General features: G+C 36.0%; 1 protein-coding gene across 1 annotated transcript in view; it reads left to right on the forward strand.

Annotated features, from left to right (window-relative positions):
* LOC104409942 (chromosome unknown open reading frame, human CXorf30) overlaps positions 1-20,180 on the forward strand; it is a gene marked incomplete at both ends in the record, with an annotated part of 87,567 nt that overhangs the window by 47,059 nt on the left and 20,328 nt on the right. The window contains one exon of the mRNA XM_010019976.1: positions 2,552-2,708. Within this exon, the coding sequence (XP_010018278.1) occupies positions 2,552-2,708 (157 nt within the window). The remainder of the gene's footprint in view (positions 1-2,551; positions 2,709-20,180) is intronic.

A 20,180-nucleotide genomic window follows, 5' to 3' on the forward strand; every position in this document is an offset into this window, starting at 1 on the left:
CTCTAATCATTGTGAAAATCTGAAATTAAGTTTGTTGGGACAGCACAACTGAAAGGTCAGTTTTAACTTAATCCACACCCAGAGTTCTAACATATCTGTATTATCCTATTCTTTTACCACTTTTACTAGCATCCAGGTATAATGTAGAGCATTTAAAAGAAGTAAGTAATATTAGAGAGAAAATGAACCCAATATCCTATCTTGTATTATTTTCCTAAGGATTCTGGTTTTTAAATATCTTTTCCTCTTGATTTCTTGCACTGGGCATACGTAGTCTTGAGCTCCATCACAGAGTGGGCAATGATGAACAATAACTGCAGGTCAGGCAAGGCAGGTCTGTCCTGTGATTGGTATAATTTTTTGGTTGTCTCATTTTATATTCCAGACCAACCACTAATTTTGTTTGGCTCCTTTAGCTGTTCAGTTTGACAAAGTTTCAGTGTGTTGTTTTAAAGGTGCTGAGCACTTGAAACAAGGGGGATCAAAAAGGCTCTTCTTGTTAATCACAGAAAATCAGTGAAAACTACAGTGTCTATTTTTTGTAGACCATGAGCCTGGGCCTTCAGCAATAAAGCTCTTTACAGCTCTTTGATCTTTACAGCTCATCTGTACAAAATATGAACACGCTCACTCCTCCCACCCCTACACTGCACCTACGTGTGAAATTACTTGCTATGAGCAGGATGGTTTACACAGGTTTACAGAGGTTTTGGAAAGCGTTGTTAGACTAATGTTGCCTCCTAATTTCTGTATTAAGAGATTCACAGAAATACATATATACATATATATTGTTGCTGTATGTGTAAGCAAGCACAAAGTAACACTGACAGGCCAGTTTAACCACTAATAGCTTGGCACATCCAGCTTCCTGAAAACATGATCTTCTGGCATGCTTATGCCTGTCTTTCAGTCCTTCAAAATAAGTCTGAAAAGTGTGCTCAGCCTGTTGTTTATATTTAACTTCTTGAGGCCAATGGGGCAAGGAAGAACGTGAGTCAGGAACACAAATGCTATGGCATGCTGGCTTGGCAACTGCTGAGCAGTTTCTTGTTGACTATGACCAGCAAAGGGGCTTCACCAAGGAGTTAGTCCTCTGTTGCTTCAAAGCCTGTACAGTGGCAGCATTCACCTTCCTGTCAGAATTTGACTAATGAGTGGTGCTAGCTTCCTACTCATGAGTTTGTAACAATAAACAGGCTATAGGCCATGTTTAAGTCAACAATGAAATAAAATGTAATTTTAAAGGGAGGTAGTTTTCAATTTTCACTAGACTGAGAAATGCAGAACTCCCTGCAAACCAGGTGGTATAATTCACTATCTAAATCCTAAACAAAACATAGGCCATGTTTTAATATTCTGACTTTTAGTATTGCGTAGTTGCTTCTCTACATCAGTATACAAACAGGTTTTCCTTTTTTTCTTTTATGCATGCAATTTTGCTGTTCAAAGCTACTCTCTGAAGACATATGATGTGACATTTTATTTATCCCTGTTTATGCTGAGAAGTCTCAATATATTAGTCACTTTTTACTTTAAGTATTTCCAGATTTGTTGTTAGATTTTTGAACCCTGTCTATCACAGATTTTCCCTAATTATTTCAAACAGGCTATGCAGAAGTAAATGCAATACTTCAGATAATGGAAGTAGTGGTTTGAATTTATTTATTATTTTCTATTCTGTATTTGATGTATGTCTTTTTGAGTTACACTGAACAAAACAGGTCAAAGGGTCACATTTGGAGTAGTTTGTAATAAGTGACAGATTTTAGTCAGTTATTATTTAAAGGCAGCCACATGAATGCACAAATTAAACATTTTCCTTAAAATAATGATATTACCTTTATATTTACTATTCACCTTTGCTGCTCATTCAGCATTAAAGGTTCCATAATGAGTGGCATTATTAACATCTCTTTTTAATCTTAAAAGAGTAAGCATAAGGCAGGCAAGTCCTTTCTTTCATGCTGAAAAAAATGGTCAAAATAAACACATCAATTGAATTATATTTTTCTTTTTTTTCTGCTCTGTGGTGATACTCTGTATCTACTAGTTCTTTTCAATATTATCGATTCTTCTGTGTATAGTGGTTAATGTTCTTCATTATCTTTGGAGTGACAGTTTTAGCTTTTTGTATGATTCTCTGCTGTCCAATGAAAGAATTTATTTTCTTATTCCTTTTTCTTCTGAAAAGAACTTCTCACTTCATATGCTTTCAGGTTCTAATATATGTGCTTTGAATTGCCCTCTTGCAGCCACCTACATCTTTCCATTCACTACACTTGAAGCTCTGAGTAGCTTGGAAGTTAAATACTCTGTGCTCAGAGTAGCCCAAAAGTTTAATGCAAAGAGTAGATAGGAACATCTCCCAGAATGTGATAGAAATACTCAAGAGTAGCATAACAGCTTGCAGGAAGAAGCAAGCAAGCATTTAACAGCAGTTGACTTACAACAGAAGAGAGACATAGAACACTAGAAGGAAGAAGTGGGAAAAATGCCTTAAAATATACAGATCTGATTCATCAAATAGTGAATAATCATGTTTCATTTACAGCTTACAGAGTGGATATTTAACCTTTCCGGGACTGGTCTTCCTCCTCAGCTAATGGAACCAACCAGCATAAGTGCATGCATTGGCCAGCGATCTTCTGGCATGATATCCTTCAAAAATCCAACTCCTGAAAACGTGGTGGTGGATGTCATGCTGACAGGTACACAGGTTTGGATTTTTTGGGGGTGGGGGAAGGAACTTAAGCTCCTTGGGTTGCATTAGAAGTGTGAGTGGATGTGATTACCTTTGCCTCATTCCATTTCCTAGCAGTGGAGATACCACGTATCATTTACATCTTCCCTGAAAAGCTCTGTTAAACAGTGCTGTGTGAGCTAAGAAATAACACAACCCTTTAAAAATTGTTCATAGTAGAACACAGTAGAGGTCAAACAGCCTCATGTCTACAGGAAGCTGGTTATTGGCCGTGGTCTGCACTATAGCATTTAGGCAGTAGGCGTCTCCCAGATGTGTTTTGGAAGCTGTATGTCTAAGCCAAATAGCTAATGTGTTGTTTTGGTTTTGTTCCTTGGTTATTTTCCAAATATGTCATCTTATTTTGTCACCTAAAGGAGTTAGTAAGGACAAAATATTTGAGCTGTTTTCTGATTGACCTTCCAGGGAAACATGCTTCAGCAATATTTTCAAACATCCTTTAAAAAGTATGATCCAGAATTATCAAAGATTGCCAAGTCATCGTCCATACTGAGATTTCACAAATGCTGTAGAACTCAAGTCTGCAGTCCCAGATTCTCCTTGATGACTCCCCTTGATATTTACTTAGTTAAAGAATAAATTTCACTCTGAATGAAGCAGAGAGCTATAGAAGGTTCTATGAATCTCTACCTAGTTCAACATAACATGTGGTATCAGAAAACAGGTGCCAAAGCATTTCCTGGCACCTACATATAGAAAAAATTGAAGATAAACCTTCCAGTGGCCCCTGACACAGACTCCACAGATGGAGAAACATAAGAGAATAGCAAATTCAAACCTGTGCAAAGGTAAGTTTTAAGTCAGATTTACACACTCATGCTATGATTTGGGGTTTGTGGCACATAAAGCAAGTGAAGACAGGTGACTTTTAAAAAATGGAGATTCATGTTTATTTGTTGAACGGAACTCATGCTTTTTAATTACACGTTCTGAGATATGAATTAGAAATATAGAAATACAGCTTTAGCTGCATATAGAGTTAATATAGCGGTAATTTTGATGATTCTTTTACCTAAATGGTATCTGGTCAAGTGCATTTTGTTCTCATGACCAAATTCTCTATAGTTTTGTTGACCATGTACTTTATTACAGTTTCCCATGTGTAACTGCTGAAGTATTTTCATTCTCAACTATCACAAAACAGAGCTCCCTTTGTAAATGATCAGATCACTTCTGAGTTTCTGATGATGTTCTCTTGTGGACAACAATGAAGAAAGCGGCAGTTTGCAGTAGATCCACTGTTTACACACTAAGTAAATCAAGGCCAGGATCTTGGGGACAGTGCCAGCTTTTACCTGCTGAGCAGGGGACCTGGCAGAGAGCAGAACAGAATCATGTTCAGCACATACAGGAGGCTCAAAAGTGCTGTTCAGATTAGAGAAGGGAGCATAAATGTCATCAACATCCTAGGTTCCTCACTGGGAAGGCAATGTTTATTATGTTTACATAAGGGTCTGTTGCTACACTTGCTTTCTTATTGGTTGTCAGGTTTAGTTCCACAATGACCTCTTTGTTTTGTTGGGTCTTTACCTCACATTGTAGAATTTCTTTAGAGTAATACCACAAAATTATTCATCACTAAGCTGAAGTTGAAAAACAGGTAAGACAACAGCTGGCACTTCAGCTATGTGTTGTTATAGCTAAAATAGCTCAATTTCAAGCAAGGTGTAACAAATTCATGATGCTCTGCACTGTTAATATAAGGCCCCATGGCCTGTTACTAGCAGTGGCAATAGCATATTCCCTGTACTACACCTAGGTGGAAGGAAGAAGATGTAACAAAAGGCAAATGTAAAAGTACTATGAGCATACTTACCAAAAAGATCAGGAAAGCCAAAACCCATCAGGTGTGAAAAGTAACAGGGAAAGTATGGTCTCTCAAGAAGGGGTTCTAAAGGTAGGCTAGCTGCTTAAAGAAGCTTAGGGATTGATGGATGGGGGAATCAGCTAGTTAGACAATGCAGAAAAGGCTGAAGTGCACAGTGCTGTTTTTTGCTTAAGTCTTTGCAAGCAAAACTTGAATGAATTGCACATCATCTTGCAATCCATTTCAAAGCACATGAAGGTCAAGAAGGTAATCAGAAGTAATCAAATAGATTTGTTAAGTGCAAGTCATATTGACTAATGTCATTGCCTTTTATATGGAAATCAGTGATTATGCAAATAAGGGAGGAGTAGTGGATGTAATATACTGTGATTTAGCAAGTCTTTTGTCATTGTTTCTTGTTGTATTTTTGTTTGGAAGCTGAGGAAGTGTAAGCTTGATGAGCAGACTGCTGAGTGGGTTGAAAATTCGACTGAACTGTTGGTCTCAAATGACAGTGATCAACATCTTGACAGTCAATTGCTGGCTGGTAATGAGTGTAGTACCCTAGGGGTCAGCACTGGGGCCCATGTTATTCAAGATCTTCATTAACGACATGGATTGTGAGAGAGTGAAATGTAAATTAGAGGAAGTGGCTGACATGAACAGTAGATCTTCAGTCCAGAGTTACTTTGATAAATTGTTAGTATATCTCTTTGAAGTGCTCTTCATCAACTCATCATTCCTGGAGCAGCTGAAGATACAGCAAACTTCACATTGTTAGTAATGCAATTTGCTTCTAAAATGTTAAACCTTTATATTTTCTACTCATTCCATCTACCCTTTCTGTTTATCCTAGTTTAGACACTTAGAGAAGCACTGTGAATTGTTCAACCATGAAATAACTGATTATATAATCTCTTGAACTGTAGGTGTGTATTACATGTGTGCTACGAGGGTCCCCATTGCATCTCATGGAGTACAGCATGCTTTATTCTAGTGTAAAGTGCAAACTGGTATTCTGATTTGTGCAAAAGCAATTATAAGAAGCAAATTGCTTGGCTTCTTGAGCACAAATCTAGTGCTGTATAGCACAGTTTAGTATGCTAATACTAAGTATAATTTGTAAAAAAAGCTAATCTAATGTGCTATTCACAAAAATTAAAAAAAAAATAAAATAAATTCACTTACCCACAATGCAATTTCATAATAAATTATTTATAAAGCGTAAATATTGGTACTAAACCCTAATAAATTGTGATGTTCTAAGAAACATTAGCAGAACACATGTTGTTTAAGTATTTTAATGAGAACATACTCATCTTTGCAACTATAGAACATTAACTTGTCCCAGGGATATTTTCAGTAATAAAGACAGTGCAGAGGCAACTGGCTTGGACAACGAAAGACTGATGTTGGGTTTTATGTATCGTAAGTTGTCAGTTTTCATTTTTCTTTATACATCAGTAGACTTGACATGATGATGATCTGATGTTTCTGTGATCTGTGGAATTATGAAAAGTTTTCTTTGAGAAAAATTATTTTTGTACTGTGATCTTTAAGGAAGTAAAACCATACTTGTCCTTTAAAAGCTGTCTTGAATTTATTGATCAGTTTAATGTTTAATGTTACTTTTCTAATTCAATTGTTGCTGGTGACCTGTAAATGTTTTCTTGTTTTTAATCACAATGAGATAGTTGAGTTACGCATTCAAGCTGTCTTTAGACATGTTCATACATACTATGATTTGCTCTCTGTTGGAATATTTACTGTAATTCCTATTTCCTTCTTCTCAGAGGGAAAGAAATCTAGTCTTATAAGCCAAGTCAAGGATGCACAACTTCAGCTTAATATTTCTGGCCCTTATATGTGTGCTGGGAAATAATTTCCGTAAGGGATTATATATTTAGTTGAATTTTCATGTTCTCAAGACATAGTTTACCTTGGAAGGAAGCAGGTAATATTTTAATATACTAACTTCGATATTGTATATACCACAGCGAAGCAGATATGTTATCCCAGTGAATAGTAAAAGCTAATTAACTTGGGGGTTTGCAACATTAGGAATGAATTTGCCATCCCACAAGACTAATCATGCTGGTGAGAAAGTTATCCTAGTATGAATACATCACTTGTAGTACACTTCCTTTCCTATCAAGAACTGAACTGTGATAGTTCTGAACTTGCTTTTTCCACAAATAACTTTTTCTTTTGTTGTTGCTACTGTTCTTTGTTTGTTTGTTTTCCTCTGTTTATTTTACTTGTATCAGTTTGAGATGCCCAAACCTGAACGTTATTTCATGACTATTTATAGTCCTAATTGTCGTGGTTAAAGCCCAGCTGGCAACGCAAAACCACGCAGCCGCTCGCTCACTCCCCCCTCTTCTTCCTCCCCCTGCTCCCAGAGGGATGGGGAGGAGAATCAGAGGAACATAACTCCCACGGGTTGAGATAACAGCTCTCCAGTAACTAAGGTATAATACAAACCACTACTGCTACCAATAATAATGATAAGAGGAATAACAAGGGAAGAGGACACAACCGCTCACGACCCACCGACCGATACCCAGCCTGACCCGAGCAGCGATCTGGGCCTTCCGGGTAACTCCCCCTAGTTTATATACTGGACATGATGTGCTCTGGTATGGAATAGCCCTTTGGCCAGTTTGGGTCAGGTGTCCTGTCTCTGCTTCCTCCTGGCTTCCCCTCCTCCCTGGCAAAGCATGAGACTGAGAGAAGTCCTTGGTCAGAGTAAACATTACTAAGCAACAACTAAAAACATCGGTGCTATCAGCGTTGTTCCCTGGCTGAAAGTCAAAAACACAGCACTGCACCAGCTACTAAGAAGGAGAAAAAAATGACTTCTGTAGCTGAACCCAGGACAGTAATTTATGGAGAAGACTGGATCTCTAATCCATGTTGTGATGATCTATGCTTTAGTGTGTTTTGACATGAGGAGCATATTTTTTTCCTAGGATCTCTAATAGCAGTGCAAGAAGACACTCAGAAAAGTAAAAGCTAATTAGGAATGACTGTAATATTACTTCAGACATAACAGTAGTAACCTATCTGAATTAGTTAAACACAAATATTTTAGTCTGAAATCATAGAATCATAGAATGTTTGGGTTGGAAAGGATCTTAAGATCATCCAGTTCCAACCCCCCTGCCATGGGCAGAGGTGCCTCACCGTAGACTATGTGCCCCAAGGCTCTGTCTAACCTGGCCTTGAACACCACCAGAGATGGACCATTCTCTTCTCCAGGCTGAACAGCCCCCGTTTTCTCAACCTGTCTTCATACGGGAGGTGCTTAAGCCCCATTGTCATCCTTGTAGTCTTAATTTATTCCTTAAAGAGTGACAGCGTAGTCATTCTTAAAACCTGTTTTTTTCCTGAAAAATGTTAATTACTTTTGTAGAATTGTTCCTGTCAGCAGGTAACTCAACTTCACAGAAGTTTTTGAATCCTTCTCCGAGAACAGGACTTAAACCTGTAGTTTTAGTAATATAAAACCCAAGCTACCATAATTTTGAAACCTCTTAGCTGATATTTTATCATTAAAGCAACTTAGTGGAATGCCTTCCTTTATTTAATCTTGCACTGGACTCATCATTTTCACTGCTGATGTTGTTGGAGGCCAGCAAGAGGGTGGATTGGGGAAGTCGACAGAAAGTAGCAAGTCAGGAGATAGAATGAAATGTTAGATTGATCTTGATCTTTACAAATTGTGTTTCAGACCATGTACCTCTTCTTAAGAGAACTAGAAGCGGCAACAATGAAAATAGGGCATCTCGATTAAAGTGTACAAGTAATAAACATCAACTTTTATAGATTTTCCTAATACTTTAAAGAAGTATTAGGATTACAGAAGTTTTCCTGTATCGTGTTTTCAAGTAACATTTGATAGGCAGTTTCTGCCCTAGATAGTCGTGAAATTATGTTTAGAATTGCATAGGCTAGGAATTAAAATAAAAATCAATTGAGAATTGTCATATCTGGACCATTACTGAAGCTGCCATTTGCATTTCTGAAAATTTGTCAAGCCCAAGAGTATTATTCCTCAGAAATGTTTCTTTCCATGAATTTTGGCTGATAAAGTAGCACAAATGGTCCTTTATTTTAGATAATTATAGAACAAGTAAAACTACCCACCATCTGTTAATTTGTGATGCACAGATGAAATCTTGGACCTCCTAAAACTTAGTGTTTTCTTACTGATTTTGATAGCAATAAATTTTCTTCCCAGGACATGGATACATATCTGTGGCTTAAATCTGCAGCTCTTATTCATGTATGCCTTCCTAGCTATACTAAGGATATTCATGAGAGTAATGTTTGTTTAAGAGCAGGTCATTTTCCCCAATATGAGCCAATCATCAGAGCTACAGACTATGCAAAGTCTTGTTACAGATCGTTTAAAAGCCACTTGTACTATTTTAGCTGTTTCAAGCTGAATGTTACTGCTTTTTTGTAAATACCACTGTATAATATTACTACTATGGCTTTATGGAAGTAGCTAAACCAATATAGATAATTGGTTCTACTGAAATCTCCAGAATAAACCAGACCCCATAGAATTTACCTGTATAAGAATTGTCCCTAACTATTAATGGTTTGTTAATACCTGTCATGCTTTATTTTGGTTGACATGGATAATTTGATTTCATGTTTTCAATGGGCCAAATGTATTTTGATGTTTCTGAAAAAATGTGTAATTGTTTTTTAGAGGATATTCACTTCAAAGTTTGAAGGAAAATGGTCAAAGAAAATATTAAAGCTACAGTAGTGATTAGAAATTTGATACAGGAAGTAAACCGGTTTTTCTCTGAAATCCAATGTTGTCTGGGTTATCAAAACTGTTATGTGTGGCAATGTACAAGATTGTTTTAGGTAAGGTTGTGTGCACCGTCATATTGAAATATGTCTTACATTGTTGATTGTTAAAACTTACCTTATTTCCAAGGTAAGGTTGCATGCACTGTAGCTTGGCCATGTTTTTTTCCATACAAAGATTTCCAAAGTAGGAATGCCTCTTGTTAAATGTGCAAAATGCTTTCAGACTGCTTTCTCTGACTTTTTAATGTAACTGAACTAAATTATCAAAGGCAAATCTGCTACTAACTGTTTTTTCTTTCAGGTAAAATACATTGGACATAAGTTTTATTGCATATATTTAAGTCAGTGTTAGAACGAAACATAACCTAGTGCTTTTCATTTTATGAAGTGAAATTAGTTTTCAGAGATTAGTTAGCTAGTTCTGTGAAAATTATGTTTAGCTAAATATGTAGATGGATGCAAAGAAAAGATAAATAACAGATATTTTAAACTTTGGGGATAAAAAGTCCCATTCGCTCCCATTTGAGAATGTTTTTGTTAAAATCTCTGTCTAAGAGGCTGTTTTATTAGGGAAATTGTATAATCAGTTTTTGACTTTAAAATCAGTTTCCCTGAACCACATTTTTTTTAGATCAAGAGCAGTCCAGTTGTCATCTCAGTGCATCTGTCCTATCCAAGTCCACCAGTAAGGAATCTGTTTTCCATCTTCTGTTTAAACAACCACAAGGTATGTAATTTCTTGAATTCTACTTTGAAGTTTTTACATGGTGTTATCTTTTATGGTCCTGAAATCTAGAGTGTGCAAAATTTGGTGTTTTGATGAGTGCAACTCATCAATTGATGAGTTGTGGAAATCAGTTATTTCTTGTGGAAACAAGAATTAGCCCCATGTCAATGATGTTTGTTTGTTTGTTTTACTTAAAATAAAGAATAAAGTACGTAATAATCAGAGATACATGCACTAAAATTAAAGCATGAATAAGCCCATATAGTGGTGCAGTCTTGATGTATACCTAGGAAAGTCTTTGAATTAAGAGATAAAACCAAATACATATAGTTGTATTTTAGGACTGTCAAGATGAGCAACACCACTACAAAGAATCTTATGAAATACTAGGTAGAAAAGCATTAACTGTTAAAATCCTTAATTATATTTAAATTGGGAAACTTAAAAGTATGTGTGATCATCCATTTCATGTTAATCTAGATACTAGAATAAGCTGCATCATTTTTCTTGAAAAAACAGCATCTGCCTCAATGAAAAACCTGAGTTAGGAAAATGAGAGCTACTTGTTTTCAATTTAATTCAAAAATTTGCCATTCACTGTGATTTTCCTGAAGATGTACTTGCCATAACTTTATTTCATGAAGAATGTTGCAGACCTTGCTGATCCCAGCAAGGAACTGTTTCTGCTTTATCTTCTTGAAGCTTACTACACCTGAACTGTATTTTTGGGTGATACAAAAAGAAGAATTGAGGAGAAAAAGACAATGTAAGAATTGATCTGAATATTATACCATTTTCTTTATGTACATTTGACACTAGCATATATAAAAGTTGTAACTGTTGTCATGAGGGTTTGTTGGGCTTTTTTTCACAGAAGCGGTGAGAAACTGCTCATTCATGTTCATAGTAAAACTGACAGAGCAAGCACTTGACAAAAATGTTAGAGCAGCAAAGCAGTCTTTATTAATTGTACTTTCCACTACTTATTCTTTCATATCTTAAATGTTTTTATGGTATAAATCTTTTGCTCTAAGGATTCTAAAGCCTAATCTCCCTTGTCAGGAGGCCATAGGATTGGTGAATGCATCCCTTTTTTTGCACATGGTCTCGCTCACAAGTCAGAGACAGTGGAATCATGTTCAGAATAATTTTTATGGATAGACTCTGTGCTTCTTTTTCCTTACACATGACAGTAGATGAAGTGTGGATTAATGCAGGTGTTGCTGCTTTATTACTATTCCCTGTAATGAAGAAAGAATACTTTAAAAATGTGTTGGAACCAAATATTCTTAGAAGATTTGCTGGAATATAATTACTAGACCATTTTACGAACAACATTTATGCTGGTGGAGAAACTCTGCTTGCTGCTAATTAATTACTTGGGTTTTTTCTTCACTGACTCTAAAAACAGGGAGAAATTCTGAAATAGTGAGGTTGAGAATCTTGGAATAATTTTTTCTTCATACTTTTACAAAAAAGGCAAAATACTAGCCATGCTCTGAAATTGTTACTCATGGTAGACTATCCTTTTTTCCTGCCTTGGCTTCACAATAGCAACATAAGTCTTCTGACTGCCTGGTACTGTTTTCCAGTAGCACAGACTGCACTACTACCGGTCCTAATCTGAAGCTATGATCTCATTTTGCATTCAACTTCCTGTCATTGTATTTTATGGATTATCTGATGGTGGCCAATAGCCTGTCTGTTGTGAACGACTTGGTGTAGCATCAAGCAACAACAATACACAGGGCAGTTAGCTGAACCTAGTCTTTTAGCTATCTCTCTTCATATTTCATCGTGAATTCTATATTTAGAATCTTTTGTATTTTATGGCTGTCATGTCACCTGTTGTGTGTTCATCTCTTTTCCCTTTTTACTGAGATCTCTAAGATTAGCTGTTTAATTTTGCCTTCTCACTTTGTTTTAATGTCAAATACATGTATTAACTTTCCCAAGCACTTAGGAAGGAAAGATAAAATACATTCCATAAATGTATATGCTATTAGGAGACAGTTTCCAAAAAGCTGCCTGCAGTGTTAAACCACTTTGATGGCAATCAAATTCGATATATAAAAATCCTGTGTATGCACTTTGGAAGCATGTTGCTATTATAGTTTCATATTTTATTCAACTATGTTTGAGAAAGCATTTTAGCTTACTTCTGGTGTCATGTACAGACCATGATGATTATGGATAATTTAGCTTTTCAACTAATCTCATCTAAGAAATGGCATAAATTTTGTTCACGTCCTCAGGCCCTAAAATGCTAGCTTTTAAGACTTAGTTCTTTATTTCTATACTTATTAGCATCTGCTTTTTTTCTTTCAGCAATTCTCTATGCACAATCTGTTTTTTATTTTGATTACTTTCCAGGACTGAAAACCAATGAAACTAAAATACTTGATCATCCTGACTGTCTTCCTCGGAAGACTCTGTCTCTTTCAATTTTTTTTCCAATAGAGTCTTTATATCTTTTTGTTTCAGTAGTTTCTTACTGAGTCCTTGAGGTGCTACTACCATTCTGTCTATGTTTTTACCATTCTTAACTCACCAAACTTAGCTATTTTCTCACACCTTACCAATTTCCTCAGTAAAATCAATCCAAAGTTGTGATGCTGTGCTGCATCTAATCAAGCTTTGCATCATATGCAGATGAACTGCTGCTCTGAAGATTACGTATGTTTTTGACAAAGTTATTGTGTATATTCACCACAAAATAACAGCCTTCTTGACCCTGTGCATGCAAGACAGAATGAGTTTCCTTCTTGGCCATCTTTGGCCTATACGTATGACTTACCTTGTTTAAACCTTCAGCTAGCATTCTTCCTTTTTCTGTGATCTCTGAAATGCCATCAAGGCACTCCAAAGCTTGTACAGATGCAGATTTGTTTTGTGAAATTTCCAGCAAAAGGGAAGGCATGGGACTTCTTTCTATTCCACGTATATGGCAGTTTCCTGATTGCTGAATCACCCTGGCTTACCTTTCTTAACCACGTGAAACCATTAAAAATGAGCACTGTTGTAATGTTTTAGCTGACAGAGAAGCTTTTTTAAAGGGGTTGTCCATACTAGGACATGACATAGCAACATGAGTGATGCAGTCTAAGCCATATTCTTTCCAGAGAGATATGCTAACAAAGTCAATATATTTCAGCTGGTGGCATTCCAAAAAAGTTTTCTCTACTGTCAGCATGGGAAACCTTGGAGACACAGCTCCAAGGGAACCTCTCTGAAGCCACATCACATCTGACACATTCTTCACATGGAATCAGTAGGGATATTTTTCTGTCATGTTTTAAGGCCCTCCTGCAAACTGATTTTATAAATGATTAGTTGGGGAATCTGTGCTCAAAAATATTGAGGCAGGCAGTGGGAATTGTAATGTTAATGAGTTATATGCTTTTCAGCACTGAAACAGGTGTGCTTGTTATATTGGTACATCAAAACCAACATATCATGAAATATTGTAATACAGTGAACAATAAAACATAAAGATTTTTCTCTGTACTTTTCTGGAATTTCTTCAGAACATGTATTACATATATTTATAGGTCCTGTTATATGCATTCTTTTTACCTTTGAATTTTATTTTCTTTGCAAATTATATGGTGCAGATATATCCTTATGAGTTTTTGTAACTCCGGGCTACTGTTTTAGTGATATAACTAATGAAGTGAAAGGCAGCACTGTAAGAACATGCAGAAATTCTCTGTTACTGTTCTTTTAAAAAAACCATCTCCTGAATTGAGGGAGTAAACCACTACATTCCCTTCAAGGTATGAGAAAATTATTTGTCTACTTCAGCACACTCTCCTGATGTTGCAAAAGGGAAAAAAGATATACAGGATACAAAGAAAATAAGGGAAGACATCAGATAACCATCTTTTGCATAGTCTTATTCAAATCCACATAAGACTTCCCATGTGGATTTATCATGGGAAACAGATTTTCAAACCATAATTGCCTCCTAGATTCAAGCTAGGCCATGCAGAAAGTTTCATCAGAATCTCATGATTTGTTACCGAACATCCAGAGTATAGCACTTCAGAGCATTTAAGCTATGCAAATCAGCCTCAGGGGAGGCTGTTATTTTGCATTATCTTAGTCTATTTTTCTATTTTAAAATATCTGCTGTGTTTTATAACTTGATATGAAATTATCTCCTTCAATTTCAATAGAGCTAGAAAATGAAAAGATGGTTAATTCTAATTTAGAATAGTGTATTGCTGCTAATCTATTTGATAACAGCTCTGGATGGACAAGATGAAGCCAGAATGTGTCCTTGAACAAGACAGAACTACTTTCTCCCTTCCCTTTTCCTTCTTGCTTCTAGGCTTCAGCTTTTTAGATAATAAACCCACTAAAAACTCCAGAGACACAGATTTGTTTCATTTTATAAATTAATCAGTACATCTATGTCTGGCTTTAAATTGGCTATAAAAAAATTATCTGCACTAATCTTTCATTTCCAGCCACACATACACAGTAGGAAAATTACCAGCAGTATTAAACAGTTGCTTCTTGAGCAGCAGAACTAAAGAAGCTTGATTTTCTAGACTTCCATCTTCCATTTTTCCTGTCCTCTGCTCTTTGTATAATCACGGCATATCTCTCTGTCCTACTAATTCATCTGTACAAGACCCTTCCATATCCATGCTCCATCCCAAATATACACTAAGTTTACCCCCTTCCCTAAACTGGTTAGTAATTTTGCATCTGAAAAGTACAACTGTTGAGACTGTTATGGCTTTTCTTTGTTTGTGTTTCTATGTTGACTTTTCATGTCTAGTCAGCTGTTGCATTGCGCAAAGCATTGAAGGAGTGTTGATCTGTGTGTAACTTTGCTGAAAGTGGACAGAAGACTAAAAGAGAAACAAACAGCCCCTACAAACACACACTACTGTAATGATACTAATAACAAACTGTATGGAAAGATGGAGCAGTTACATAGATCTTTTTCCTAAAGAAGAGTCTGAAAACAATTACAGAGTTCTTGAAAACATTACCTTAACAGATCATATTTTTAAATGAGGAGGTATGTATAAGAAAGAAAATGAATCTTTTGTTTCAGAACTTCTGGAGTTGGAAGACCATGATAAAATTTGATGGTTTTCACAAGGTGGTTTGAAGGGTCGAGGGGAAAAAGAGCTAGTTCATTTGAACTTTAATGACTTTAGTGTTTCAATTACTATGTTCTGTCCAGGAGAGAAAAAAATGTTTAAACTTATCTTGTTAAGTAACTGTCTGGGGTAGAGATTTTATTTTAAAGCACAAATGCTAGAAGGCAGTATTGAAACTGAGCTTTCAACCTTGAAGTTTTATGCCTTAAGAGTACTTGGTAATTATACTGCTGATTTAATATTTTTTTTTCCTACACTGAGATTTTCTTAGATTTTTTTGCAAAATGCTTTCATTGCTTTGGTTTTTTTGTCTTTTTTTTTTTTTTCCTTTTGATCAATGAAGAATGGGTCTCAAATATAAGAAAAAAGCTAAGGCAAAGTCAAATTCTTTACATAGTATGCATTCGGTATGTAAACAATAATTTTTACCCACAGCAGTAACAGAATTCTTCTTGATACAGTGGCTCACACATTAAAGCCAGTGAACCCTCAAGATTTTTCTTAATCAGAATTTTATTTAACTGACCTGCAGGTGCATTGTATACTTCAGCTTCATTTAAAAAGTTTCTTTTCCCAAGGGCTGAGCTTTTCATATACCTATTTCAGTATGCTGAGCCCTGCTCTGACTCATTTTCTCATCCAAAGTAGCATCAAATGTTCTTAGACATTTAGACTCCAATGCCAGAGTGAGCAGTCACTGGGCACAGGTATTTAGAAGGCAACTGTAAGACTCTTTTGCAAACCCTTGGTACTCTGAGTAAGTGCTATGCTGGGGGACTGTGAACAATAGAAATGTACCTGTAATTTCTTCTGGAATTCAGTGTAACGTCACACAGATGTTACACAGGAGCATCTTTATATCTTGCATTTGTGTAAAACCCAATTGCACAAGTCAAATTTACAGAATTAAATCATTTCATCATTATCCTGCCAAACAACCTTGCATTTACACATTTTCCTTCAACAGAAACATATTTCTGTTGCTTTATGAAAATGTTCGTATACTACAACCTCATTTGGAATGACATGAAATCTCAATATGAATTGTAGTCAGCAAGGAACAGAAAGGAAAGTTGGTTTGTTTTGTTTGTTTGGTTGGTTTTTTTTGAGTTTAGTCACTAAGTCCTCAGAACTGGTTGCTTGAATTGGTTAGGGAAGCTGTCAGTGTGCTGGGCATGCAGATATGTATTTTCTACTTCTTGGTAGAGTTAGTGTTGGCTAGGCTTTAGTTTAGCAGTATACAAGATAGCTAGATCCAGAACTGTTGCCAGTAACAAAAAAAATCTTGCTGAATAAGGTGGTTTAACATTTAAGAGTGTTTATGATGTAGCAAAAGACTTAGTGTGCTTAAAACATGAACCTCAGACTGTGAGAGATAAGAATCCACTGGACCACAAAGGATTCTCTTTACCCTTCTGCTGGAGTCAGGTTCGAGGCAGGGGGTTCTCCTGCCCACCCAGCAGCCAGAGTGAGTAGCTATTTCTGCAGACAGACCAGCAGACGCACACACATAGAGTGCATATGCAACCAACTGCACAGATTGACACAGAGATCAGTGCTTCTACCAGCACACCCATGAGAATAATTAGCACTCATGTAAATATGAGCAGCAAGGGCAGCCTGGTGAAGGTACTGGTATTTGACTGATTAGGACTGAACTGTGATGCAGGTACATGCACACACCTTCAATCTATTGATGCAATAATACCCCTTTCCCTCATCTTTTACATATCAGCATAGACTTTAAAGTTTGTCCAGTATGTGTCTGGCTCCTAGTTCTTTATGTGGTCACTGGTTCACACCTTGGGTCTTTCTGGATGTTGGTCTGCTCCTACTTGTTGACTAGTCCAGCTGAAAGTTCACTGTCAGAACGTACACATACATTTACTCAGCTCACACATACATGCATGTCTGCTTTTCTTTTGAATATTAACATGGATTTAAGTTTGTCCTGTATGCATGCTCAGTCTGTAGTCCCTTTACCAGGTTACTGGTCCTGACCATGGGTCATTCCAGATGCTGGCCTCCTGCTACTTGCTGGCTAGTCTAACTTCATATTAGGTAGCAGCTGACATCCAACACCCATGAAAAACACTGTTCACCTCAGTGATTTGTCTCAGTCCCTCCAGTAGCTGGCCCTCAGGCCTCATCCTACTTGCTGCCAGTCCGGTTTGAACTAGTGGCCAACTCACATAGAGGCTCAGGATATGGAATGGACTTACCCAAAAGATAGGCATAGGATTTAATAAAAGTATAGGATAGTGATCAATTCTGAGGCATTGTCAGTATTAATGGCTAAGACCTACTTACATGACTGGCATTATTTATCCTCTTTTTCCTTTATTCTCTTATCCTTGTAACTAATTCCCTCATCCACTTTGACCTTTCCCTTTTCCCTCCTGTGTTCTCTCCCCTGAACATCCCATAATAAATTTTGTACACACTTAAATAGTGTGTTTGGTTCTGTGGTAGGGTATGTGATTAATTGAAATAATAGTTGCTAACAAGTCAGACAAAATATTCATTATAGAGGAAGATGCATTTGGTTTATTCAGTTCTGACGGATGAAGTTCTTGATTCAGAAGAATATTTGAGTATGTTTAATATCAGGTATGCAAGACAATCCCTAAATAGCAACGGATTTAAATTTAAACATCTGTTTTAGTTGCACTGAAATTATGGGAAATGTAAATGTTTATGTTAGGCATGTATTCTAATTGCTGTAGTATGAATTGAGATAGGATTATTTGTATGCTTAATTATTTTGATAAATACTTTAGGATGCCAGTATCTCTATGTTCACCTCAAAACTACATATTTCTCCTTGTTCAGAAGGTAAAACCTGGATCAATAATACTGTAGCTCCAGTTCTTAAAACCATTCTCTGCAGGGCAGAAATAATTTAATTAACATGAATGTAATATCCTTCGTACTCTGCTACTTTATTTATCTTCCCTAGATATTTTGTCATACTATTACTAAGATTAACAAATTATTAAAAATATTTTTTATGGAGGAGAGAATAAACTATTCACATTCTCATTAAAAATTGATATCTTTCAGTTACCAAGGGGGAATTGGATTCCCTGATTTACTTTTTCTGTCACAAAGCCTAAATGATTAGTCAGGGCCAATTTCAGTTTGATAAAGCCACTGGGATTATACCTGTTTGAGCGTACTTGCAAAAAAATGCTTATCACTAGTAACTCTTCCCCCTTCATAAGACTCAGTAAAAACTGATTTATCTTTCTCTTCTACCTTTTATAATGCATATAGGACCATATTTTCATCTTTCACAATATTTGTTCTGAAACCCTTCCTGTTTACATGAAGATGAGGCTGATGATACCTTCAATCATCAACATCAGTAATGATCTCACATTTTACAATAATATTTAGATTAAGCAATATTTATTTCCTTAAATACATCATGGATACCAACCTACAAAAACCTACCTGAGACCCAAACAACCCAGGAAAAAAGGAATGTAGGCACTACTGCTGTGTTTGCTGTGTGTGAAAAGGGAGGACGTGCTTTAACTGTAAATTAGTCTTTGTCTCTCTTTTAATGTAATGCTTATCCTGCTCATAAGTCATAGTATATAAGCATACATAAGAGGTTCTGATATTAAGTATAGGACAAAGATTTATGTTACAAATAGATGAAATCATATGTTTGAATCATAACCTTTACTATTACAAGGAGTAATATCTCACAATCATTGAAGCGTGCAATACAAAATTCTTCATTGGACGTCAGGGTTTATGTTAACAACACACGTAAGATGCTTTATTGCATTCATAGTCAGTTGGTCTAGTATCATCTGCCCAGTGGAGAGAAATTGAACTTTTTTCTTTGCACAGTAACATATTTTGAGATGACAACAGGTATTCAGGCTCACGAAAACAAAGCTGGAAGAGTATTTGACTTTCTGGGACTCTGCTTGCTATGACATTAATTTTGCCATGGAATGGTTTATGCCTAAGGATTTGACACTTCTGTTATTACTGTTAATATGCTATGTCAGGTAAAACATGGATTAGCAAAAATAGATATAACCTTTAAATTTAAGTAGGTAAAGAAAGTGCACCGATACTAAAGTACGTCCCACCCTTGCATGTTGGTAAGGTAGTTGATAATTTTATTTTCACAAATCTCCAGTTATTTGAGGGAAGGTATTTAACATTGTATTCATTTTAACCCAGAGAAACAGAGGTATAGGTGTACTGAAGCTTTCCCACACTAAAATAAAACTTAGAGGCTTGAAAGGTAAGCAAATACTTTTTTCTCACAATTGTTTGGTGAACCATTTGTAAAACAATTTTCAGATAAAGTCTAAAAGGACAGAGACTTAGAATGCAAACTATTCCATGCAACCAACAAGGAGTCCATGAAACTTCCTGGTTTCTTTTATCTGAGAATTGAAACTATTAACTTCCTCTTTAAGGTGTGAAATGCAATTCTACTTATTGTATAAAAGTTTTTTGTAATAGATGAACTTATTAAATGCAAATCATGTTTTGTGATTGCCTTGTTTTATAAGAATGTTATCATTAAATATCCTTGTTTTGTACATTGAAGTGAAAATTATAGTATTGCAACAACTTCTGATGTTTTCTTTTACCTGATTGCTTCACAAGCACTGAAAATGTCTTACAAATGAAATAATTCTCTCCTTCGTATAGATATTAAGATAAAAGAAAGGTTAATAGCCCATAAAATTTTATATCTATTAATTGCACATAGCACTGCCTTTTTCACAATAAAGACCAGTAATTTAAGCTAATGCTTGAGGTCTGCTGCCATTTTTATTACCCCTGCTACATACAACCAGCAGAATGCACAAGCTGAATTGTGGGCAGTCCTGTCAGTCTGTTACAGTTCCTTTTTTTTCTAGCCATTTTATATGGTTTTCTTTCTTCTATTAAATA

The sequence above is a fragment of the Nestor notabilis genome, unplaced genomic scaffold (assembly GCF_000696875.1).
Source record: "Nestor notabilis isolate BGI_N333 unplaced genomic scaffold, ASM69687v1 scaffold12508, whole genome shotgun sequence".
Classification (NCBI taxonomy): domain Eukaryota; kingdom Metazoa; phylum Chordata; class Aves; order Psittaciformes; family Psittacidae; genus Nestor; species Nestor notabilis.